Genomic DNA, 19,756 nt, shown 5'->3' with positions numbered 1-19,756 from the left:
AATCCCTTTCTAGACGTTTGGGACCCCCGCCCCCCATATTTTGCCTTCTCTGCTGACATTGCTCTTTTGGCAAACCCTATTCCTTCCTCCTGCCCCGTTCGCGCTGTGCACGGAGCTGTACGTTGTTCCATCGAGATAAGATGATGACCATTGTTGTCTTTTACTTTAAAATGCTGAAGGCCAGAGGCTGTGAGTGACAGCTGGCCTTGCAGCGATAGGGATTTGGGCGGGTTGCTGAGAGGTTTGCACTTGAGACTGGCTCAGATCACCCTACCCACGAACTTTGGAATGGGGTAAGAATCCAGATCCACATTTTGTGGCTGCCCCCTATGTCTATAATACCCAACTAAACAGCTCCCAGATAATTTCAGCATCCTGGATCCACAACCGCAGCAGAGTTCCAAAACCTGGGTTCACCAACCACCGCATCCTGCCTGCCTTCCCCTCCAGCCTCACACGCGGGATAACGAGGATCTTCGTTATTTCCTAAGGCTGGTTGATTAGATATGAAATATAACCAATCAGCAAAGGGATCATGACCCCGGCCGCCCCCGGAGACTCTGCCATTCCCATGTCTGTGTTTCATCCTTGCTGTATCTGGTACTAATTGTTTCATTCTGTGTTTGTTGCTTTCTGGTCACCCGGCTGCCGTTTTATGCTGCATTTAAAACCATTGCTTTGTTCCCCTCTGAACTGCACATCTGTCTGGGATGGAACGGCTTGGAATGGTTTTCCAGCTGCTAATCTTCTCAGTGTCCCGTCACCCCCAGGTCCCCTTCAGACGCTAGACTGGGCCAGGGGAACGATAGGCATTATTCTGGGCTTGCTTGTGCGGAGCTTAAAGGGGAGAAGATGGCTGTAGAAAGAGGGTAGGCCACTGTCCGCTGGGGTGTGTGTGTTGTGTTGGGATCCACGTGTGTGTGAGCGTGTGCTGGGATCTGTGTGTGTGTGTGTGTGTGTGTGTGTGTGTGTGTGCTGGGATCTGTGTGTAGTGTTAGCTGCAAGACATGCCTTGTGAAGTCCGGAGGACTGTAGATTCGCACGTCAGCCTGCTGTTATGTCTAGGGTTAGAAGTTAGGTCCTGTCATGGCGAGGAAGTGTGAGTTCTCGTAGTGTAGCCCTGCCCTGGGGGCTTGCCTGCCCCAGGCCATCTGTGAGGGGGGCTGGCAGGTCGTTTCAGCCAGGGATGAAGGTTTTTTCCTCTCTCTCTCTCTCTCTCTCACCTGGGCCCATTGGCACTTTCGTTGCTGTCCCTCCCGGCCGAGCTTGCTGCATTTCCCCTGGCACTGACTGTCTCTCTCTCCCCACGGCAGCCGGCTGCACCTTCGAGGAAGACGTGGATTTAAACCAGTGTGAGTACAGCCAACGGGAGGACGATGACTTCGAGTGGGAGCTGGTCCGGAGCTATGTCATGCCTCACCTGACCTCTGACCTTCCTCATGGTGAGTCCTCCCCTCCCCTCCCCTCCCCTCCCCCAGATCTCCCATCAACACCTCCCAGTCTGAGTCCCTCTGAGCTTTCCACAGGGATCCCCCCCCCGCCCAAACACAGAGCCCGCCGCCTCCTCCCCACAGCCTCCCACTGGCTCCTGCAGTTGCTAGGAGCAGATCCGCAGTACGGTCTATTCCCAGAGTTGCTGTAGATTGTTACAGAAGAGACACCCACGCCGTGCTCTCTCTGGGAGACAGTACCTTGGTTCTTTCTTATGTGCACTTTTCTGGATGTCATTTTAACATGAAATTACACTTTTGTGTGTGTGTAAGTCTAATGCTTGGCTAAAACCCTACAAGAGAGAAAGAGACAGGTGCTAAGTGACATAAGCTTAGCTGTGCTTTGATCATTGAAGATCTTGCAGGCAGTATTTTTCCTCTCGCGTTGTCTTAGATAAAAGACCCTGTCCAGTAACTCGTGCTGTGAGAACAAGGGCACATGCAAATGCGTGGTGGGGAGGGAGACTGGGCCAAGTGCAGCGTCCTGGAGTAACAAAGCTGCAATACTGCTCTTCCCATCTTTGGATCAGGTCAGGGTTGTGGCCAGCAGGTTTGCTGGGTGACGTTTGCGCTCTGTTCCCTTCTTGAGTCCCCCGTGAGTTCCGTGTGATTCCCCCGAATGAATTGACTGGCTAATTCCTGCCTGTAAGTTCTTGGCCTGTGGCTCATGCGATATCTGCAAAGGTTCAGTCCCTGCACCCGAGGTTGTATTGTTGCGTGGAAGGCATTGCACAAGGCGAGTGTGACGGAGACCCAGGCTGATGGGCTCAGCGGTGACCGGGACTGTTCTCTTGGCTTTTCGGGCTGTTTTCACCTGCAGTTAGCAGCACCTGACAGGCTGTGAATCTGTCTCCGGGTGTCAGACGTGTGCTGAGTTCTCAGTCTCACAGTTACGTGTGAAGCCCTGCATTGCGAGGACGAGCCCCACTCATCCCAGGAGCCTCACCCTGCTAGAGGAGGCGAGCCGGCGTGGCCCCGGAGTCAGGGATAGGAATTCCGCATGCGATGCAGTGGGCTGGCCATCGGCTGAGTCGGCCGTGGCGTGGCCCACGGGGCATCGGAAACGGGGGCGCTGGCGCAATCCAACCTGGCTGTGGGAAGTCCTGGCTTTGTGAGTGATGTCGCCCTCTAGTGGCTGGGCTCACAGATGGGATAAGGGACCTACAGCCAGTGTTAGCCGGAGTGACTCGCTAGGGGTCAAGGCCTGAGGGCTTGGAGCCGGAGGTCTGGGATTCTAGGCCCGGCTCCCCATGCGTGTCTGAATTCTACAGTAGCCATGTGTGTTGCCCGCCACACACGGCTCCACCTCATGGGACTGTGCTGCCCGCAGTCATTGGCACCATGCAAAATGGAGGCTTGTTTGTGGTTTCCAGTTTCCAGGCTGGGGTGATGGTGGCAGGATGCCCCCTGTTGGCCAAGACCTGATACCCCCCCACCCGGAGGAGACCCCTCTTGGTTGTCAGCAGGGGGTGGGAGCCACAGCCTCTGCAGCTAGGACCCCGTCTCGCCAAACATGAACCATTGCTAGTTTCCAAAAGGAAAGTTTTTTTCCCCCCAAAGAGTTATTCGCGTTGCCTTTATTCCAGTGAGGGGATCGTGGTGGTTTTTAAAGGAGCCGCATGCGCTGCGCTGGGACGGAGGTGTGTGCTCACGGTGTTGCTGGCTCTTGTCATTTTATCGCGATTCTCGCAGTATTTGGTCTTCAAGCCCCAGCTTCTGGAGCCAGGTGAATGTGGGAGGAGCCCAGCGTTCAGTGAAGAGAAAACGCACATTGCTTGCCCTCGTGGCTGTGGAGAAAGCATTGAGAACAGGAAGCGGGTGTGACCTAATGGCTGCGAAACCAGGAAGGACCATACAGAGAAACCAACGTTTATTATTTTTAAAATGCATGATTTCCAAGCCAGTGCCAGGATTTTCCCGGGGCCTGTCTCATGGTTGTTGAACTCCTGGGGATGACCAGGATGTGTTTTGTGGATTTCTGTCAATGGGTGCGTCTCAATAGCAAGGATGGCCTTGTGGTGAATGCACCGGGCTGGGACTCAGGGGATTTTAGTCCAGTTCCTAGCCCAGACTCCCTGTGTGACCTCAAGCAAGTTACTCCCCCGCCCCTCCTCAATTCCCCATCTATAACAAAGGGGTTAGCGATACTGACCCACCGGGGGCGGTGTGAGGCTGAATTCACAAATGTTTTTGAGCTGCCCAGAGGCTATGGTGATGGGTGACCGACACAGTGCTCCTCACTGCAGTATCTGAACAGCCTGAAGTTCTAGTATCTGATGCTCCGGCTTCCTTCTGCTCAGACCAGAGCATGGAGATTGGGTCTGGCACCAGAGTCTGGGAGAAGATAGAGAGAAGCTGGTTTATAGCTCAGTAGTAAAAAATGAGTTTTATTAGAGTATTAACTGCTTTATAGAAAGCTCTTTACTGCTCCATCAATCTGACACGGGCTGTTTATCTTGCCAGCTTGGTCAGACTGGTGCTTTACTTTTTTTTCCCTTTTATTTCCCCCCTTCCCTAAACTCTCTCCTCCTTCTGTTGCCTTCCTGCTCTCCCCGACTGCTCTCCGGAGCAGACACCGTGTAGGCAGCACTGCAGACTTCATGCTGACCTGGAGAAGGACACCTGGAGGGGATCGGTCTTTGTGGCCTGCTCCCGCTACTTGTGTGTGGGAAACGGTGTGTGTGGGGGAGGTATGGGTCAGTGGGGGTGCTGTACCTTTAAATAAATAACCATTAAAACAAAGCCACCTGAAAATACGAGCGAGGATGGAATGGGAGAGAGACATGGTGGGTAAGGAAGGCCGAGAGACACAAGGGAGAAAGGGAAAGAAGAACGAATGGGAAGTGAAGAGGGACAGTAAAAGACCAGGATGAAGTAGGAGAAGGGAAGCAAACTCCTCCAGCAGAGCCATGAGCATGGTGGAGAATCGGAGTCCGGTGCCTTTGGATTCCGGTAGCTGCACGGATAATGTTCTCCATTATCGGTGGGAGACGAGGCCACTGACACAGGGTGGAGAATTCGAGGGCAGGACGCAGGGGCCGGGGCAGCCACCTGCAGGATGATAAATCACATCATGTCAAGCATGTAATGGCTTTTCTTCTGGGATGGCTGGTGCGGGTGGGCTCTGCATGCATCTGCAGTGTCTGTCTGTCTGTCTCCTCCCCTCCGCTGAGCTCAGGTACCCACAGGATGAACTGGTGCCTTTTGGGTCTGGAACATGTTCACTCCAGCTCCCTTTCTCCTCTCTCCCATGGGCCCTCTCCGGACTCTTCCTTATTTATACGCTGCATCACAGTGGCACTGTGGCGTCTTGCTCAGGTCGCCCAGGACTGTGTCACTGCTCTGACTCAGCAGGGGTGTAGCAGCCCCCCGTTGTGCCAGCCGGGCCAGCACCCTCTGCAGGACTTTGCCCGTCCAAACCTGGCCTTGCAGTTAGCAATCAGTGTGCCCCAGCTCCCCAGAGACGTCTCTCGGCAGCGGTCAGCCCCTCTCGCTGCGCGCTCACAGACGTTATGAAGTTTGCTGCCTGCAAAAAGACATGAATCCCCCATCAGCCTGCTAGGTTAGCTGCCAACCCACACTTCGCTAGAACAGCGCTGAGATGGTTTTGTAGAAAACAAGAATAAACGCATTAACAACAACAGAGGTTTACATGATTTCAAGTCATAGAATCATAGAATATCAGGGTTGGAAGGGGCCTCAGGAGGTCATCTAGTCCAACCCCCTGCTCAAAGCAGGACCAATCCCCAGCTAAATCATTCCAGCCAGGGCTTTGTCAAGCCTGACCTTAAAAACCTCTAAGGAAGGAGAGTGAAAGGAGAGTCAGAGTGAAAGAGACAGACAAGGTTACAACCAAACCAAACACGCTTTCTAGTGTCCTCTAAAACTTAACTTCAGCAAGTTACAATCATTGTCTAAGCAGGTTTCTCACCTATGGTCAGTTCTCAGTTCCCCCGGGGCTGAGGGATCCACCTTTCTCAGGTGTCAAGAGCTCTGGCCTCCTGTGTCCCTCAGGTGATGGATGCCCAAATCGCTTTCTGTTTCTGCTTCTATTCCCCAAAGGCCATTTCTCTGTTTGAAGAGCCAGGAAGGCTTCCTGGGGTACAGCCCCCAGCGTGATCATTAAGTGCCATCTCCCCCACTTGCTAGTTTGATGGCTTTGTTTACCTTACATGTAAATGTACTTCCATTGTGTCTGGCCTCCCCTTGCTCAATTTACATTGGAGACACCGTCAAGCAGGTGAAACAACATTCCTCTGTCTAGGGTTGGCTGGGCTAATGCACTGCTTGCCAAACCCATGTTAAGATCACACTTCTGGCCCACATCTCTAACTATTTATACACCACCCAGACATGCCCCACGCAACAATACTAATGACCAGCGTGTTACCAGTCTGCACAGGACACCTTTTAGATACAGATTATGACCACAGTGTGTTGGGGCAATGAGTGTGTGAGGCCTGAAATGAGTTATGGGTTGGTGTGCTCTCTGCCAGCTGTTGTTGGGGGCCACCAGGGTCATAGGCACATAGAGACCTCACCTGAGAGTAGTACACACACCTAGGGAGAGACAGCCTGGCCGCCTCACTGGAGAAAGGGGGAGAGGGAAAGAGAGGACTAGAGAGAGAAAGGTATGTCTTCACTGCAGAGTTGATTCAGGGGGTCCTGTGCACACACAAACCATCTCACCCAGGTGCGTTGGTGCTTTCAATCCAGGCTAGCTGGCCTGGCTGGGGGTGGGTTGGATCCTCAGTTCTGCTTTCACTGAGGTGAGTAATCTGCCCACTTTGCAGGGAGGACAGAGGCTAAACCACTTGAGTGCCACGAATACTCCAGTGACTTCCCACAAATTAGGACAGACAGCGAGGTTTCCCACAATTCTCTGGGGAAAGAATCATAGAGTGGCTTGACTTTACTGCAGCCCTAAGAACCATGGGATGTGCCCCCAGAAGTCCTAGCCACACAGACGGCGAAGAGTGTGCGACCTCAGTGAGGACGCTTCGGGTGAAAGTGATCATGCAATGACAGATTTCATGATGCGAAGGAAAGGAAGGAGGGAGAGGAGCTGAGTAAGGACAATGGAGTTCAAAAAAGCAGAGCTCGACAAATGCAGAGAACTGGTAGGTAAGGGCCCATGGGAAGAAAATCTAAGAGAAAAAGGCTGTTCAGGTGAATGGGCAGTTTCTCAAGGAGACAATATTAAAGGCACATCTACAAAGTATTCTGGTGTGAAGGAAAGATAGGATGAATACTAAGAGGCCAATATGGCTCCAGCAGGAGCTCTTTAATGACTTGAAAATCAAAAAGGAATCTTACAAAAAGTGGAAACGTGGACAAATTGTTAAGGAGGAGCACCAAAGAACAGCACAAGCGTGTAGGGACAAAATCAGACAGGCTGAGGCACAAAATGAGTTACACCTAGCAAGGAATATAAAAGGCAATAGGAAAAGGTTCTTTAAATATACTAGGAGCCATAGGCGCTGACTTCCCCTCTACCCGGGGGTGTGCTCAACCCCTCCCCCCATCACAGGTCCTGCCCCTACTCCACCCCTTCCCCCCACCCTGCCTCTTCCTGCCCCTGCTTCACCTCCACCCCGCCTCTTCCCACCCCCTCCCCTGAGCACGCCCTGTCCCCGTTCCTCTCCCTCCCTCCCGGAGCTGACCTGCATGCTGCAAAACAGCTGTTTGCAGCAGGTGGGAAGGAGAGGAAGGAGTGATCAGCGGAGCTGCCAGTAGGGGAGAGGCGCTGGGGGAGGAGTTCTGCAGGGGGAGCTTGGCTGCCAGTGAGCTTGGCACCTGCTAATTTTTCTCCATGGGTGCTCCAGGGCTGGAGCACCCACAGAGTCGGCACCGACGCTAGGAGCAAGAGAAAGACAAAAGCAAGTGGCGATCCTCTGCTTCATGGGGAAGGAGAGCTAATAACTGATGACATCAAGAAGGCTGAGGTGTTTAATGCCTATTTTGCTTCAGTCTTCACTATAAAAAGGTTAATAGTGACCAGATACTTAACACAATGAATATTAACAACAAGGGGGAAGGAACACAAGCCAAACTAGGGAAAGAACAGGTTAAATATATGTAGATAAGTTAGATGTATTCAAGTCAGCGGGGCCTGATGAAATTCACCCTGGGGTACTTAAAGAACTAGCTGAAGCAGTCCTCGAACATGAGCAAATATCTTCTAGAACTCATGGATGATGGGTGAGGTCCCAGAGGACCGGAGAAGGGCAAACCTAGAACCTATATTTAAAAAGGTCACTAAGAGGACCCCAGGAATTATAGACCAGTCAGTCTAACTTCAGTGCTTGGAAAGATACTGGACCAAATTATTAAACATCAATGTTTAAGCATAAAGCAGATAATAGGATTATAAGGATTTGTCAAGAACAAATCCTGTCAAACCAACCTTCTTGTACAGGGTTGCTAGCTTAGAGGATGGGGGGAAGCAGTAGATGTGAAATATCTTGGTTTTGGTAAGGCTTCTAAACAGTCCCACGTGACATTCTTGTAATCAAACTCAGAAAACGTGGTCTAAGTGAAATTACTATAAGGTGGGTGCACAAATGGTTGAGAGACCGTACTTAAGGAGTAGCTATCAATCGTTTGCTGTCAAACCGTGAGGGCACATTTAGTGAGATCCTGCAGGGGTCAGTCTTGGATCTGGTACTATAATATTTTCCTTACTGACTTGGACAATGAAGTAGAGAATATGCTTATAAAATTTGTAGATAACACCAAGCTGGGAGGGGTTGCAAGCATGTTGGAGGAAAAGATTAAAATTCAAAACGACCTTAATAAAGTGGAGAATTGGTCTGAAATCAACCAGGTGAAATTCAATAAAGACAAGTGCAAAGTACTACACCTAAGAAGGAAAAATCAAAATGCACAACTACAAAATGGGAAGAACCATGTAGGTGGTGGTACTGCCTAAAAGGGTCTGGGGGTTACAGTTGATCACAAATAAATGTGATGCAGTTGTGAAAAAGGTTAATATCTTTCTGGGGTCTGTTAACAGGAGTGTCCTGTGTAAGACATTCTGGTATCTCCATCAGTGGAGCTTTTTAAGAGCAGGTTGGACAAGCACCTGTCAGGGCTGGTCTACGTTTACTTGGCCGTGCCTCAGTGCAGGGGGCTGAACTTGATGATGTCCCTTCCAGCCCAACATTTCCATGATACAATAACAGGCAGGGCTTTGCAGTACGGCAGCTCACACCCAGGCCAGTCACCCACAGTAACTCTGCAGGGAAGCCGTACCCACAGTGACTTGTCTAAGGTCACACAGCAGAACGTGGGCAGAATCAGGAACAGAACCCCAGGTCTCCTGGTTCGCTGTGCAGTGCCCTATCCGTTGTCCTCCCTGGTCTGCTCTTAGGAAGAGTAGTAAAGTCCTATTGGGGCAGGTCAGTTGATCTGCAGTGCCCTCAGAGGAGCAGCATGCTCTGTAGGATCACTGAAGCTTATCTCATCTCAAAGGACCCGTGTCATAACTATAAAGGGAAGGGTAACAGCTGTCCTGTGTACAGTACTATAAAATCCCTCCTGGCCAGAGACTCCAAAATCCTTTTACCTGTAAAGGGTTAAGAAGCTCAGGTAACCTGGCTGACAGCTGACCCAAAGGACCAATAAGGGGACAAGATACTTTCAAATCTTGGTGGGGGGAAGGCTTTTGTTTGTGCTCTTTGTTTTGGGGGTTTGTTTGCTCTTGGGACTGAGAGGGACCAGACCTCAATCCAGGTTCTCCAAATCTTTCTGAACAAGTCTCTCATATTTCAAACTTGTAAGTAAACAGCCAGGCAAGGCGTGTTAGTTTTTATCTTTGTTTTCTCAACTTGTAAATGTACCTTTTGCTAGAGTGTTTATCTCTGTTTGCTGTAACTTTGAACCTAAGGCTAGAAGGGATTCCTCTGGGCTCTTTAAGTTTGATTACCTTGTAAAGTTATTTTCCATCCTGATTTTACGGAGATGATTTTTACCTTTTTCTTTAATTAAAAGCCTTCTTTTTAAGAACCTGATTGATTTTTCCTTGTTTTTAGATCCAAGGGGGTTGGAGCTGTATTCACCAGGAGTTGGTGGAAGGAAGGAGGGGGGATGGTTAATTTCTCCTTGTTTTAAGATCCAAGGGGTTTGGATCTTGATCCACCAGGAGTTGGTGAAGAGTCTCTCAAGGCTACCCAGGGAAGGAAATTAGCATTTTGGGAGTGGTGGCAGCGGACCAGATCTAAGCTGGTAGTTAAGCTTAGAAGTTTTCATGCAGGCCCCCACATTTGTACCCTAAAGTTCAAAGTGGGGAAGCAGCCTTGACAACCCGGCTGCCTTCTGCTATCCCCAGAAGGAGGGAAACTCACCTTCACTTGGGGATTAGTTTGTAGAAGATACTCAGGAGTCACCGAAATGCTAGAGCAGCCGATATATAGCAGCAGTACCCCAGTCAGTAATGATGGGCTTGGCTTGGAGTGGGAGGGGGGCTAGATCTAACGTGGGTGCAACTCCCCCGACTGCTGAGATTTTGACAGAACCCCCAATGCCAAGCAAAGCTCAGTGGGTTCCCTGGGACCCCCCCCAACCGCCACGACCGTATGTGGTGAGATTCACGTTCTGCCCTCCACGGAGAAAGAAAAAGCGCTGCCCTGAGCATCCCCAGAATTCCTGGCCTCCAATGGCTTGTGCTGCATCTCTGGCCACACAGGAAACTTTACAGCAGAGATTAAACCCATTAATCAGCCGTCTGCGTGCCGGGGTGGGGTGGCGCAGCTCCGAGCAAAGCCAGGGAAAGCCAACGCCAACTAGAACGCGTCAGAAAATCAAACAGTTTTTTCTGAGTCCATTAATCTGGGGAATTCAATTAATTTTTTCTTTTGTGGCAAAAATGATGGCTGTTCCGTGCACTTAAGGGTCATTTGGCGTGAGAGCCGGATAGAGATGGCTAGAGACACAAGTGCAGGAAGGCGGTGGTCAAGTTCCCTCAGCTACCCAGCGCTCCCCTCTGCCTGCTCAATTCGCTCCCATCTGCAGCACCTCAGCTGTGCTAAGCCAGGCGGAGGGCGTCTTCAGTGCTGTGTTAACAGGGTGGGTGTGAGCAGCCACACTGCGGAGCCCTGCCAGTGCTGCGTGTGTCGTTGGGGCTTCGGGGGACCCATGGCTTTTTGTGCGACTGTAAACTCTCTGGTTGCTCTGTGATTCTTTCCCAGTGAACTGTGGGACTTGTCTGTCTCTCTGGGCGCCCAGGGGGGACTTGTGGGTGGGAAGGCAGTGGAGGACATCAGTGGTTTAGTCCTCACTGCAAAGTGGGTGGGTTACCAGCTAGCATGGGCCAAAAATATCCCTAAGCTCGGGTTTTGTGTGTGGACAGGAGGAGACTGGGGCAAGATCAGAGTTAACTCTGCTGTGAAAACTGGCCATTCTTACCCAAACTAGGTTAACTTGAGTGCAGGTAACTTGAGGGAACTCTGTAGTGAAGACCTAGCCAGAGGTTCCGTCTACGTGAGGAAGTTGCATTGGTTTAACCAAAGTTGTGATTTTAAACCAGTTTGATTAAACTGGTGCATATAAGGCTGCGAGGATCCTCTTATTTGTGTTTGAATCAAGTTTACGTTGGGTTGGCTTATGTGAATTTGGAATTGGTTTAAGCTAAGCCAAAATAAGCCATTCTAAGACCCAAAATAAGTGCAGCCTTTTGTTCTGGTTTAACGAAGTCCATTAAAAAAAGGATGCAGCTTTCTCATGTAGACGAGGTCTTTGGGGGACTCGGCCAGCTCCGTTGGGAGGTTTTGAAGCCACTGCTGAAAGTCGAGGAGAAAGCAAACAGTTCTAGTGCTCCCTGACCCTCCCTCCATGGCTCTGACCTCTGTCCTTGGCCTCCTTGTGTGAAAACTGTAGTGGCACATGTAAAAAGGATTGAGAACTCTCACAGTGTGAGCCATGAGTCTTGGGCTATTGGATGTTTTCCTTAATGCCTGAGCTTCTGGAGTCCTGTGATTTAAAAAGCAAACAACCAACTGTGTAAATTTCTACCCCTCTTGGTTGCCAAGCAAAGCTGGAAGATGCGACTCCTACAGGCTCAGAAGGCAAGTGAAAAGAGCCCCAAATGTGTGGTTTTTTTTTTTTTTTTAATCTCAGGAGTTTTAAGCCAGCTGCAGGATTTTTTGGGGAGCCCCAACTCATGATTCCTGAATGCGTGGGACTGGCCGGAGTGCAAATGCAGTCAGGTCAAAAGGCACGGGAGCAAAATAAACTCTGTACATGCAAATGGAAAACCCGAGCCACAAAGCTGAGAGGAATGGGCTCTCCTGGGCACTCGTTGTCTCTGATTGATTCTCATTGTTCTTCCTGAGTGACCTTTGCCAAGTCAGGCCCTGCTCTGTGCCTCAGTGTCCCCATGTGTCTAACCGTGATAATCATCCAGATGTGTAATGAATGTGGAATTGATGGAAGCAAAGTGCTCCAGCAGTGCTGTTAATGGAGGGAAGGACAAGAAAGAGAGAGAGGAGAAGAATGAGTGTCTTTTTCCTTGGGCCTTATCCTGTCTGACTTGTCTAGCGAAACGTCGCAGGGTTGGTTTGTTGGGTAGGGAGATAACCCCCCATCCAGTGGGGTGTTTACTGGAGGGGCTGGGGAAACGGTGGAAGGCAGCGCCTGCTGTCTCATCACCCGTCTCCAGTCCGCTCCGCAGTTGGTAGATAAATAATATTTCATACCACCATTGCCTCTCAAGGGAGCACTTTACAAAGGAGTCTCATGGTCTTAGATTAAAATGAGTTTTTATTGGAGATCAGCCAATTTCAGGGAGCCTAGAATTTATTTGGACAGATCCTGGCTGCAGGCCATCGTCCCTCTGCCTTTTGGTTTGGTTTGTTTTTCCCCCCCTTGATTTCGATATGTTTTCCTTCCCTGCCCGGGAAGAAGGTGGATTTCTCTCTCCCATGTTAGCACCTGGCTTTTTTTGTTAGCTAGGTTTTTATTTAAAGGGACAGCTCCGCTATTCCTAGAATATCAGTTCCCTTGATACAGAAATGTGGGAGCGATCACCCCAGAGGAGAGGGCTCTGAAAAACGATCGATAGCGTTTATGATTTGGATTGCGGTGGTGCCTAGAGACCTCAAGTGAGATCGCAGTTCCATTATGCTAGGAGCTGTACATATATCTAGAGAGAGAGCCCATTGCCCAAAGAGCTTGCAGTCTAAATAGACAAAGGGTAGGAGGGGAAACATAGGAGAGACAGCTAACTTATCGCTGTCATTGGCTTCACAGTAAAGATGCTGGAAAAGCCTCAGCTGTTCTGTTCTTAAGGACACTGTCAAATGGGCCCAATCATTTTCAGTCACTGCTTCCCAAGATAGAGTGCCCCGGCCTGTAAGCATGGCTACCTTCATTGTTCCTGGATGGACACGTTTACATTTAGCCGTATACAAACAGGCATCTTGGCTTGCGCCCAGTTTACTCTGGATCAGTGACCTGTCCTCTTCATTTTGACTGTTCCCCGATTTTTATTTCATCTGCAAACTTTATCAGTGAGGATTTTAGGTTTCCTTCCAGGTCACGTTGAATAGCGTAGGGCCAAGAACTGATCCCACTGGAAACACGCCTGCTCGATGCTGATTCCCTGTTTACACTTCTACTGTACAAACTCCACCTTAACACCTTCCTCTGGAGCCCGTTCTCCGGTGGAACTGCCCCTGCTTCGCTCCGGGTCTAGGGCGTTCAGAACCCAGCTTGGTGTCCCTTTGATGGAGTCGCCTCTGTGCTGGAGATAATGTACCAGGCTCTTTTTCACCCCCTCGAGTTTGGAAAATCGCCTGTATTCGCCAATGTCATTTCAGCCTGGGGATTTCCCATCGCTCGCCCTGTCCAACCCATGGCCATGGGGATGCACACTGGGAATCGCAGCGTCTCCCTCCTCTGCCCCGTCACTCTTCCCTGCCCAGCTTGTAGTCTCATTAGGCGGGCAAAGTGACAGCTTGTGGGCATGTTTCACTCCGCCACAGCTTGACTGGCTGCCAAGAAAGATTTGCAGGCAAACAGCTGCTGGGGCCCACATGGGCACAGGGTAGCAATGGCCGTAAACCCCCCAGTAGATAACTGGATGTTTAATGCAGTCCAGCCCTCCTTCAGCCTGTGCGTACCTCTGCTGCCCCTGGGGAGTGCTGGGCACCTAAAGACAGCGGCACCGTGAGGAGGACGGGCATGCTTGCAAAGAGGGACGGGCTTTTTGGTGTGAAGAGGTTGTTAGGCGTTAGGAAGCTGTGTGCACTAGCGGATAAGGCCCTGGGACTCAAGAGAGCTGAGTTCTAGGCCAGGTGACCGTGAGCAGATCACGTCCCTGCTCTGTGCCTCAGTTTCCCTCCCCCACCTTTGGGTATTTCTATTGGGAGAGATTTGGGGCGGGGACTGTCTCTCCCCATGTGCTTGTCAGAATTGTGGGGGTTCCCCAGTTTAGCCTGATCCCACTGCCCTGCCATCTCTGCTTTCACACTTTGTTATTTATGATTTGTAGCGCTGTACCCCCAGGCAGTCCTAGTCACGGACCAGGACACCCTTGTGCTAGGCACTGTACAGACACAGAATGAAGGGACAGACCTTGTTGATCCCATCCCTGCTCCTGGTGAGTGTGTTCAGAACGCAGCTGGGGGAGCGGGCCTGTCCCAGCTAATCCTGTTGAAGGATTTGACTGAAGGCTCCCCCAGCCTTTTTTAAAAATTCCTGCTGGCCCCTCCTCGCTGCCAAAGGCTCATGGGGCCTCGAATCCCCTCTTTGCCAGGCTCCCTTTCATACCCTTTTTGTGTATTTAAAAAAAAAAAAAAAAAAAAAATGGAACAACCCGGAGGAGAACAGTCGTCTCTCCCTGCGGTGTTGGTTCAGAGCGGCTCTTTCGTTCGTTTCCAAACATTTGCACCAATGGCTGACAAAGCAGCCTTGGCCGTGCTCGCCCCGGCTCCCCAGCACAGCCGCCCGCCGGCCTTTTCCAACCCTTGTCTCCGTCCCCCCACCCCAGCGAGCCAGACGACTCCCCCGTTTGCTGCCCTTGCCACGAGACTGTTTGCCAGGAGTCGCTTGGCTTTTTCGGCCCCTTGGAGCTGCTGGCGGGGGGAGCTTGTTAATTGGGCTCGGGATTGGATTTTCACAGCAGCCTTCAGAGGAATTCAAAGAGACTTTGTTAAATGGAGCTGCTGTCGTTTCGCTCAGTGCAGCGGCATCACGGGAATCCTCCGGCGGAGAAGTGATTTTTCTCACGGCGCCTGTGAATTGTGCTGGAAAATATGGTTTGATTAAACCCTGGGCTGTTCCCCTCCCCCCCGTCTCATCCCCTTTCTTCAAAGTGGATTCAGCTCTGGTAGAAGGCGTGAGATCGACAGCCCTGAGGATAGAAAAGTTCAGCTTACCTGCGGTAGTGGGGCAGCCTTCCCTAGTACCATTCCCCCAAGGAGCTGGAGGATACGGGGAATTCCATCTCCGTGGTCACTCAGTGCTTAGCCTTTCTGCTGAGACAGGGCTAGCTGTGGGATGTGGTCATCTGTGGGCAAGGAGTTGGGCTGAGACCCACCAAACTTGTCTCATTTCTGTGTTTGTACAGCACCAAGCATGGTGGGGCGTTACCGTACCACAAAGGGTTGTTTCTGATTATTGATTTGATGTATTGGGGTTCTGATTAAATCCTTGTCGTGAGTTACTTGACTGTGAAATTGACCCAGCCGTGGGGAAACGAGCCCTGTTTTGTTTTGAAAGATGCACACAAATGATCTCACAGCAGCTGTGAAAACCGCCTGCTTTTCCATGCGTTCAAATGGAAGCTGCTTCTCCTCATCGACAGGTGGATGAGATTGTGCTTTCCCACTTGATTCCTAATGATTCTTTTAAACGATTGCAGTAATATTAGCAGCAGAACGCCAAGTGCTTTACATAGCAGGTCAGTATCATTATCGCTGCTTTACAGATGGGGAAACCGAGGTACGGGGCAGTAAATGACTTGCGACAGTCACCCAACAGGCTAGGAGCGGAGCTGGGACAAGAACCCAGATCTCCAGAGCACCACTCTGGTGTTCTAGCCACAGGGTCGCACTGCTGTGCTGAGTTTTGGGGTGGGTTAAAGTGAGTGAATGTCCCTGTGCTCAGCCACCGCGCAGCTTTGCGACCCACAGTTTGTGGGAAGGCCAGAGAGCAGTGAGCTGTTAGGGGTGCGTTGTCCTGTGCTCAGGCAGGGAAATGAAAAGACCCCGTTTCCCTGCAGCCTTTCCCCTCTGTTCCCGCCTCCTAGCAGGGGGTGCTAGCTGCCGAACGGAGCCGTCCTTCAGAGGGCAGCCAATGCTGTCATGTTTGCTCATTAAAAAGGCAGCGGGGGATATTGCTTTGCTCAGGCACTGCAACTCCAGGGGGTTTAACCTCCAGCTTCCCTTCTCTGCAGCACCGTGGGAGCCATGTCCCTGCACCATGCCCGGCGCCGCCCTTGTCCCTGGCAGTGTTCCCCTTGCTCGGCAAGCTGGTAATGCTTGTTGCGAGGTGCATGATTCACAGCCACGGAGACTGAAGTCCCTTACGTATTCCTAGGACACAGCAAATTGGGCCAACCCAACCCTGGGAACTGCAGGGAGAGTTGCCTGCAAACTAGAGGTGAATAGAATCCTAGACATGTAGGGCCGGGGGGGACCCCAAGAAGCCCTCTCCTCCGTCCTCCCGCGCTGAGTACACCTAGACCATAGCCCCGGGATGCCTCGGCATTGCAAACACCCCGCCAGGGCGGGACAGCTGCATACAATGGCACAGAGAGCCCTCCGGTGGTTGTGTGTTGTGTAGCTGCATGCGGCGGGGCTAAAAAGGCAAAGCCCAGGGTCCCTTTCCGTGCTCTTTGGTGTCCGGCACTTGCAGACAGGAGTACCCCGAGCTTAGGAGGAGACAAGGGACCAAAAGCACAGTGTCGCCCCCCCATGAGAGAGCACAGTGTGTGTGTGCATGTGTATGTGTGTCTGCACTGCCCTGGATACAAGATGGCTGCCTGCCTCCGTGGATGGGATTTAAAGGCCCAAGACACAGTTGAATAACTAAAGCCGTCACCGTGTCTAATGTTTCAGGTGGGTGGGTGGACAGGCCAGGCATATTCCAATGGGTTGCCCCGCTGTGCTACACTGTTGCACTAGCGGCTGGGCTGGGGGGAGCAGCAGTGAAGAGGTTAACGGCCTGCCCCGCTGTTTGCAGTCCTGGCACAAGTGTGATGGCTTTTCACGTGGAGCCCCCCTCCGCTGAGCGGAGTGGCTGGTTCTGGTAGCTCCCCAGGCCCTGCAGTGCAATGATCGCTTTGGAGCGAGGCGCAGTGGCTGGTGAAAATTTCAATCCGTTTCCTTCAGAGGTCTGTTAACTCGCTAACTCGTTCCGTTTCCTCCCGGCGCTGGCTGCACGGTAAGAGAGCCATCTCCCCCTGCTTGTGGATTACATCTCCCCCCAGCTCCGGCCCGGCTGTTCTGGAGGGTATAAACTGTTCTTCACGGGTTTCTTTGTGCCGCGGATGGTTTTTGTCTGCACCTGCTTGATGCCACATCAGGCTCTGAGCTTGCTGGGCTCTGTTGCTTTATGGTGTGAACCGAAATACTAACGGGCAGAAATTGCCAGGGCCCGGCAAGCGGGTCCCATCTCGTCCTGCGGGGTCGGTTTGTAAGAAGCTCTGATGGCTTTAATGCCAACTGGGCTGCTGATGGGGTCAGGAGCCGTTCACCAAAGCCTTTTCTGTAGTGGGACCCTCCTCCCAGCTAGCTGGGACAGGGCCGGTGGTCATGATCCCCTGACACCTGTTAATCTCCAGGTGGATGGCCAAGTGACCCAGGTCCCTGCCTGCACTCCCAGTCTGCCTCAGCAGCCACTGCGGACCGTTGCCACCTGGTCCATGTTCAGCGGCCTCCTGCAAAATGCGTTGGCGCCAGCCAGGCCCAGCAGGCAGCTGTTTGTTTAAAAAAACCCACCCCCAAATGCTCACAGGCTTAGTAAAGAGGAGGGCGAGAAGGGGCCAGGAGGAATCACATGCCCCTCTCTGCCCTAGGTGGGAGCCCACCAGCTCAGAGCTGGTGCGCATCAGGGGTGGGTCCGGGAAGCCCACCCTGACACTGTCTGTGCTGTCCCTGCCCTGTGGGTAAAGAGAGGCACCACCGGGGTTAGTGAGTTCCCAGGTTGGTTGTACAGAGCGCCTGGTGTCATTGCCCAGGGGATCACTGCGCATTGCGATCGGTAGCACTGAGATCTAGTGTTCCCAGTCATCCGTGGTAATTATGCACCCAGCCCGTTGTATAGCGTCACGCTGTAGCCGGCTTTGCTTCTGCTCTGAATGCCGCACACAGCGAACCCCCGAGGGGCAAGGTGTCAATCAGTACGTTCACCAGCGGGAAACCCCTGCAACGGAGCCGTTTACCAAAGCGGGCACCGAGCCTTTCCCCCATGCAGAGCTGGCAGGAAGGGAACGGACCGAACAATAAACATCTTCACCCATCCGAGCACCGATCCGCATCCCCGGATTCCCTGGGATGCGTGGGCTGTTATTCTTACGGGACATAGGGAAGGTAGGAACTGCCAGATTGGTTCGGACTCCAGGTCCATCTGGCCCAGTGTCTTGTCTCTGACAGTGGCCAGCACCAATGGCTTCTGAGGAAGGAGAATGCCCAGGAGAAAGACAACATGCCACATCCCCGCCTGACCACTAGGTGGCACTGCCGGTGAGCGTTCCCCTTCACACCCCTGTTAGTTAGAGGCTGGTCCATGCCCTGACCCAGGGGGTTTAGATCCCTTCCAGGACACTCGGTTATTCTTCGAGTATTTACTATCACCACAGAGTAGATTCTCTCTCTCTCTCCATATAAAATGTCCGATAAAACCTGTGAGTTGCGTGACTTCATGTGTGATTGGCAGGTGCTCAGACCCTGCAGTGGTGAGGATGGTAGAAGAACGTGTGATACTTTCTCGGGGTCCCCAGGGCTGTGAGGCACCTTGCCCCCTCCCTCTCCCCGCCATTAGCGCAGGAAGCCTTATCTGTGCCTGCCGGGGATCAGCTCCCCAACTCCACCAGTCCTCCCCCGTAGGCCCCTCAGGCCCTGCTGTTGCTCTCCAAGGTTGGCAATGGGCAGACTCCACCCTCTGAGCGTCTCCCTGGCGTGTCCAGCCCCTGCTCCACTGGACGCTCACAGCGTTCACCAGTGGGCTGCTCCCAAAGGAACGGTGCATCCCAGCGTCCCAGCTCCACCTCACATCGCCGCGCCGCTCAACTCACAGCACTTAGATATGTTTGTAGTGAAATTAAATAAATGTTTATTTAACAAGCCCAGAGATTCAAGTGATGCGAGTAGAAGTGTTGGAAATGGAGGGTTACAGTTCAAATACACTCAGACCGCGCAGTCTGGAGCCTAGACTTACTGACCTAGATACTTTCCTCTTGTACACGGCACTGCTCACCCAAAGCCCTTCCGGTGTTTTACGGGCAGGCTTGGCTGGCCTCCTCCATTCATGAGAGGGTCATGCTGTCCACTTGCCTTCTTGGTGAAAGGATGCTGGGTGTCTCTTGGTGCCCGCCGATGGATCAGGGCAGTCCTTTGTTCTCCCCGTGCTGATAGTTCTTTTCCTGGGGCTTCCCGTGTCGAATTCACCATCTTGTGATTAGCTTCAGGCTCAGGATGCAAATAGACCACCATTGTGAAGCGGGCAATATACAATGACCAGACAGAGATGAGTGTCAATTACCCCTGTCTGACAGGAAACTGTCCAAGGCATATCACCTCCTGCTGTCCTGCCTTACCTTACGGAGATAAGATACGTAACTTCTTAAGAATGACCTTTACGTACATTTGGCAGGGACTGCAATGACCAGGGGGCTGCTGGCTCTCGGTGGAGACCTCACATGCCACCCTTTGGTGAACTATTATGTGGATATGCAATGCAGGGGATTCCTGTAAAACCCTATGCACCGTCTGTACCCTCTGCACCAAGGGGTCCCTGGGTCACAATATCTGTATAGACTAGACTAGAATTGGCCTCAATGAGATCTTGTGTCCAGGAGTTCATAACTTCCTTGAGTATTTGCACAACTGCGGGGTACTGGTGCAAATGAAAGTGAATCCCCCGCACATGAATGATTTGTGTGTCTGAAGGCTTGTCCCCAGCGGTGGATGAAAGCGCCGCAGACGGAGGCCTGTGGACTGATGGGTATGTCTAAGCTGGACTCGGAGGCGTGACTGCAGCACCTGTAGATGTACAGAGCTAGCTTTGATCGAGCCACCTGCAATAACACTCGCCGTGAAGCTGCA

The 19,756-nt window shown here is 51.9% G+C and overlaps 1 protein-coding gene across 1 annotated transcript in view; it reads left to right on the top strand.

Annotated features, from left to right (window-relative positions):
* Nucleotides 1–19,756, top strand: part of PTPRU (protein tyrosine phosphatase receptor type U) — a 273,624-nt gene that overhangs the window by 91,904 nt on the left and 161,964 nt on the right. Inside the window, exon 2 of the mRNA XM_054011788.1 lies at nt 1,314–1,442. Within this exon, the coding sequence (XP_053867763.1) occupies nt 1,314–1,442 (129 nt within the window). The remainder of the gene's footprint in view (nt 1–1,313; nt 1,443–19,756) is intronic.

The sequence above is a fragment of the Malaclemys terrapin genome, chromosome 22 (genome assembly GCF_027887155.1).
Source record: "Malaclemys terrapin pileata isolate rMalTer1 chromosome 22, rMalTer1.hap1, whole genome shotgun sequence".
Lineage (NCBI taxonomy): Eukaryota > Metazoa > Chordata > Testudines > Emydidae > Malaclemys > Malaclemys terrapin.
The sequence above is the reverse complement of the archived record's forward strand: the minus strand, read 5'-3'. Positions and strand labels throughout refer to the sequence as shown.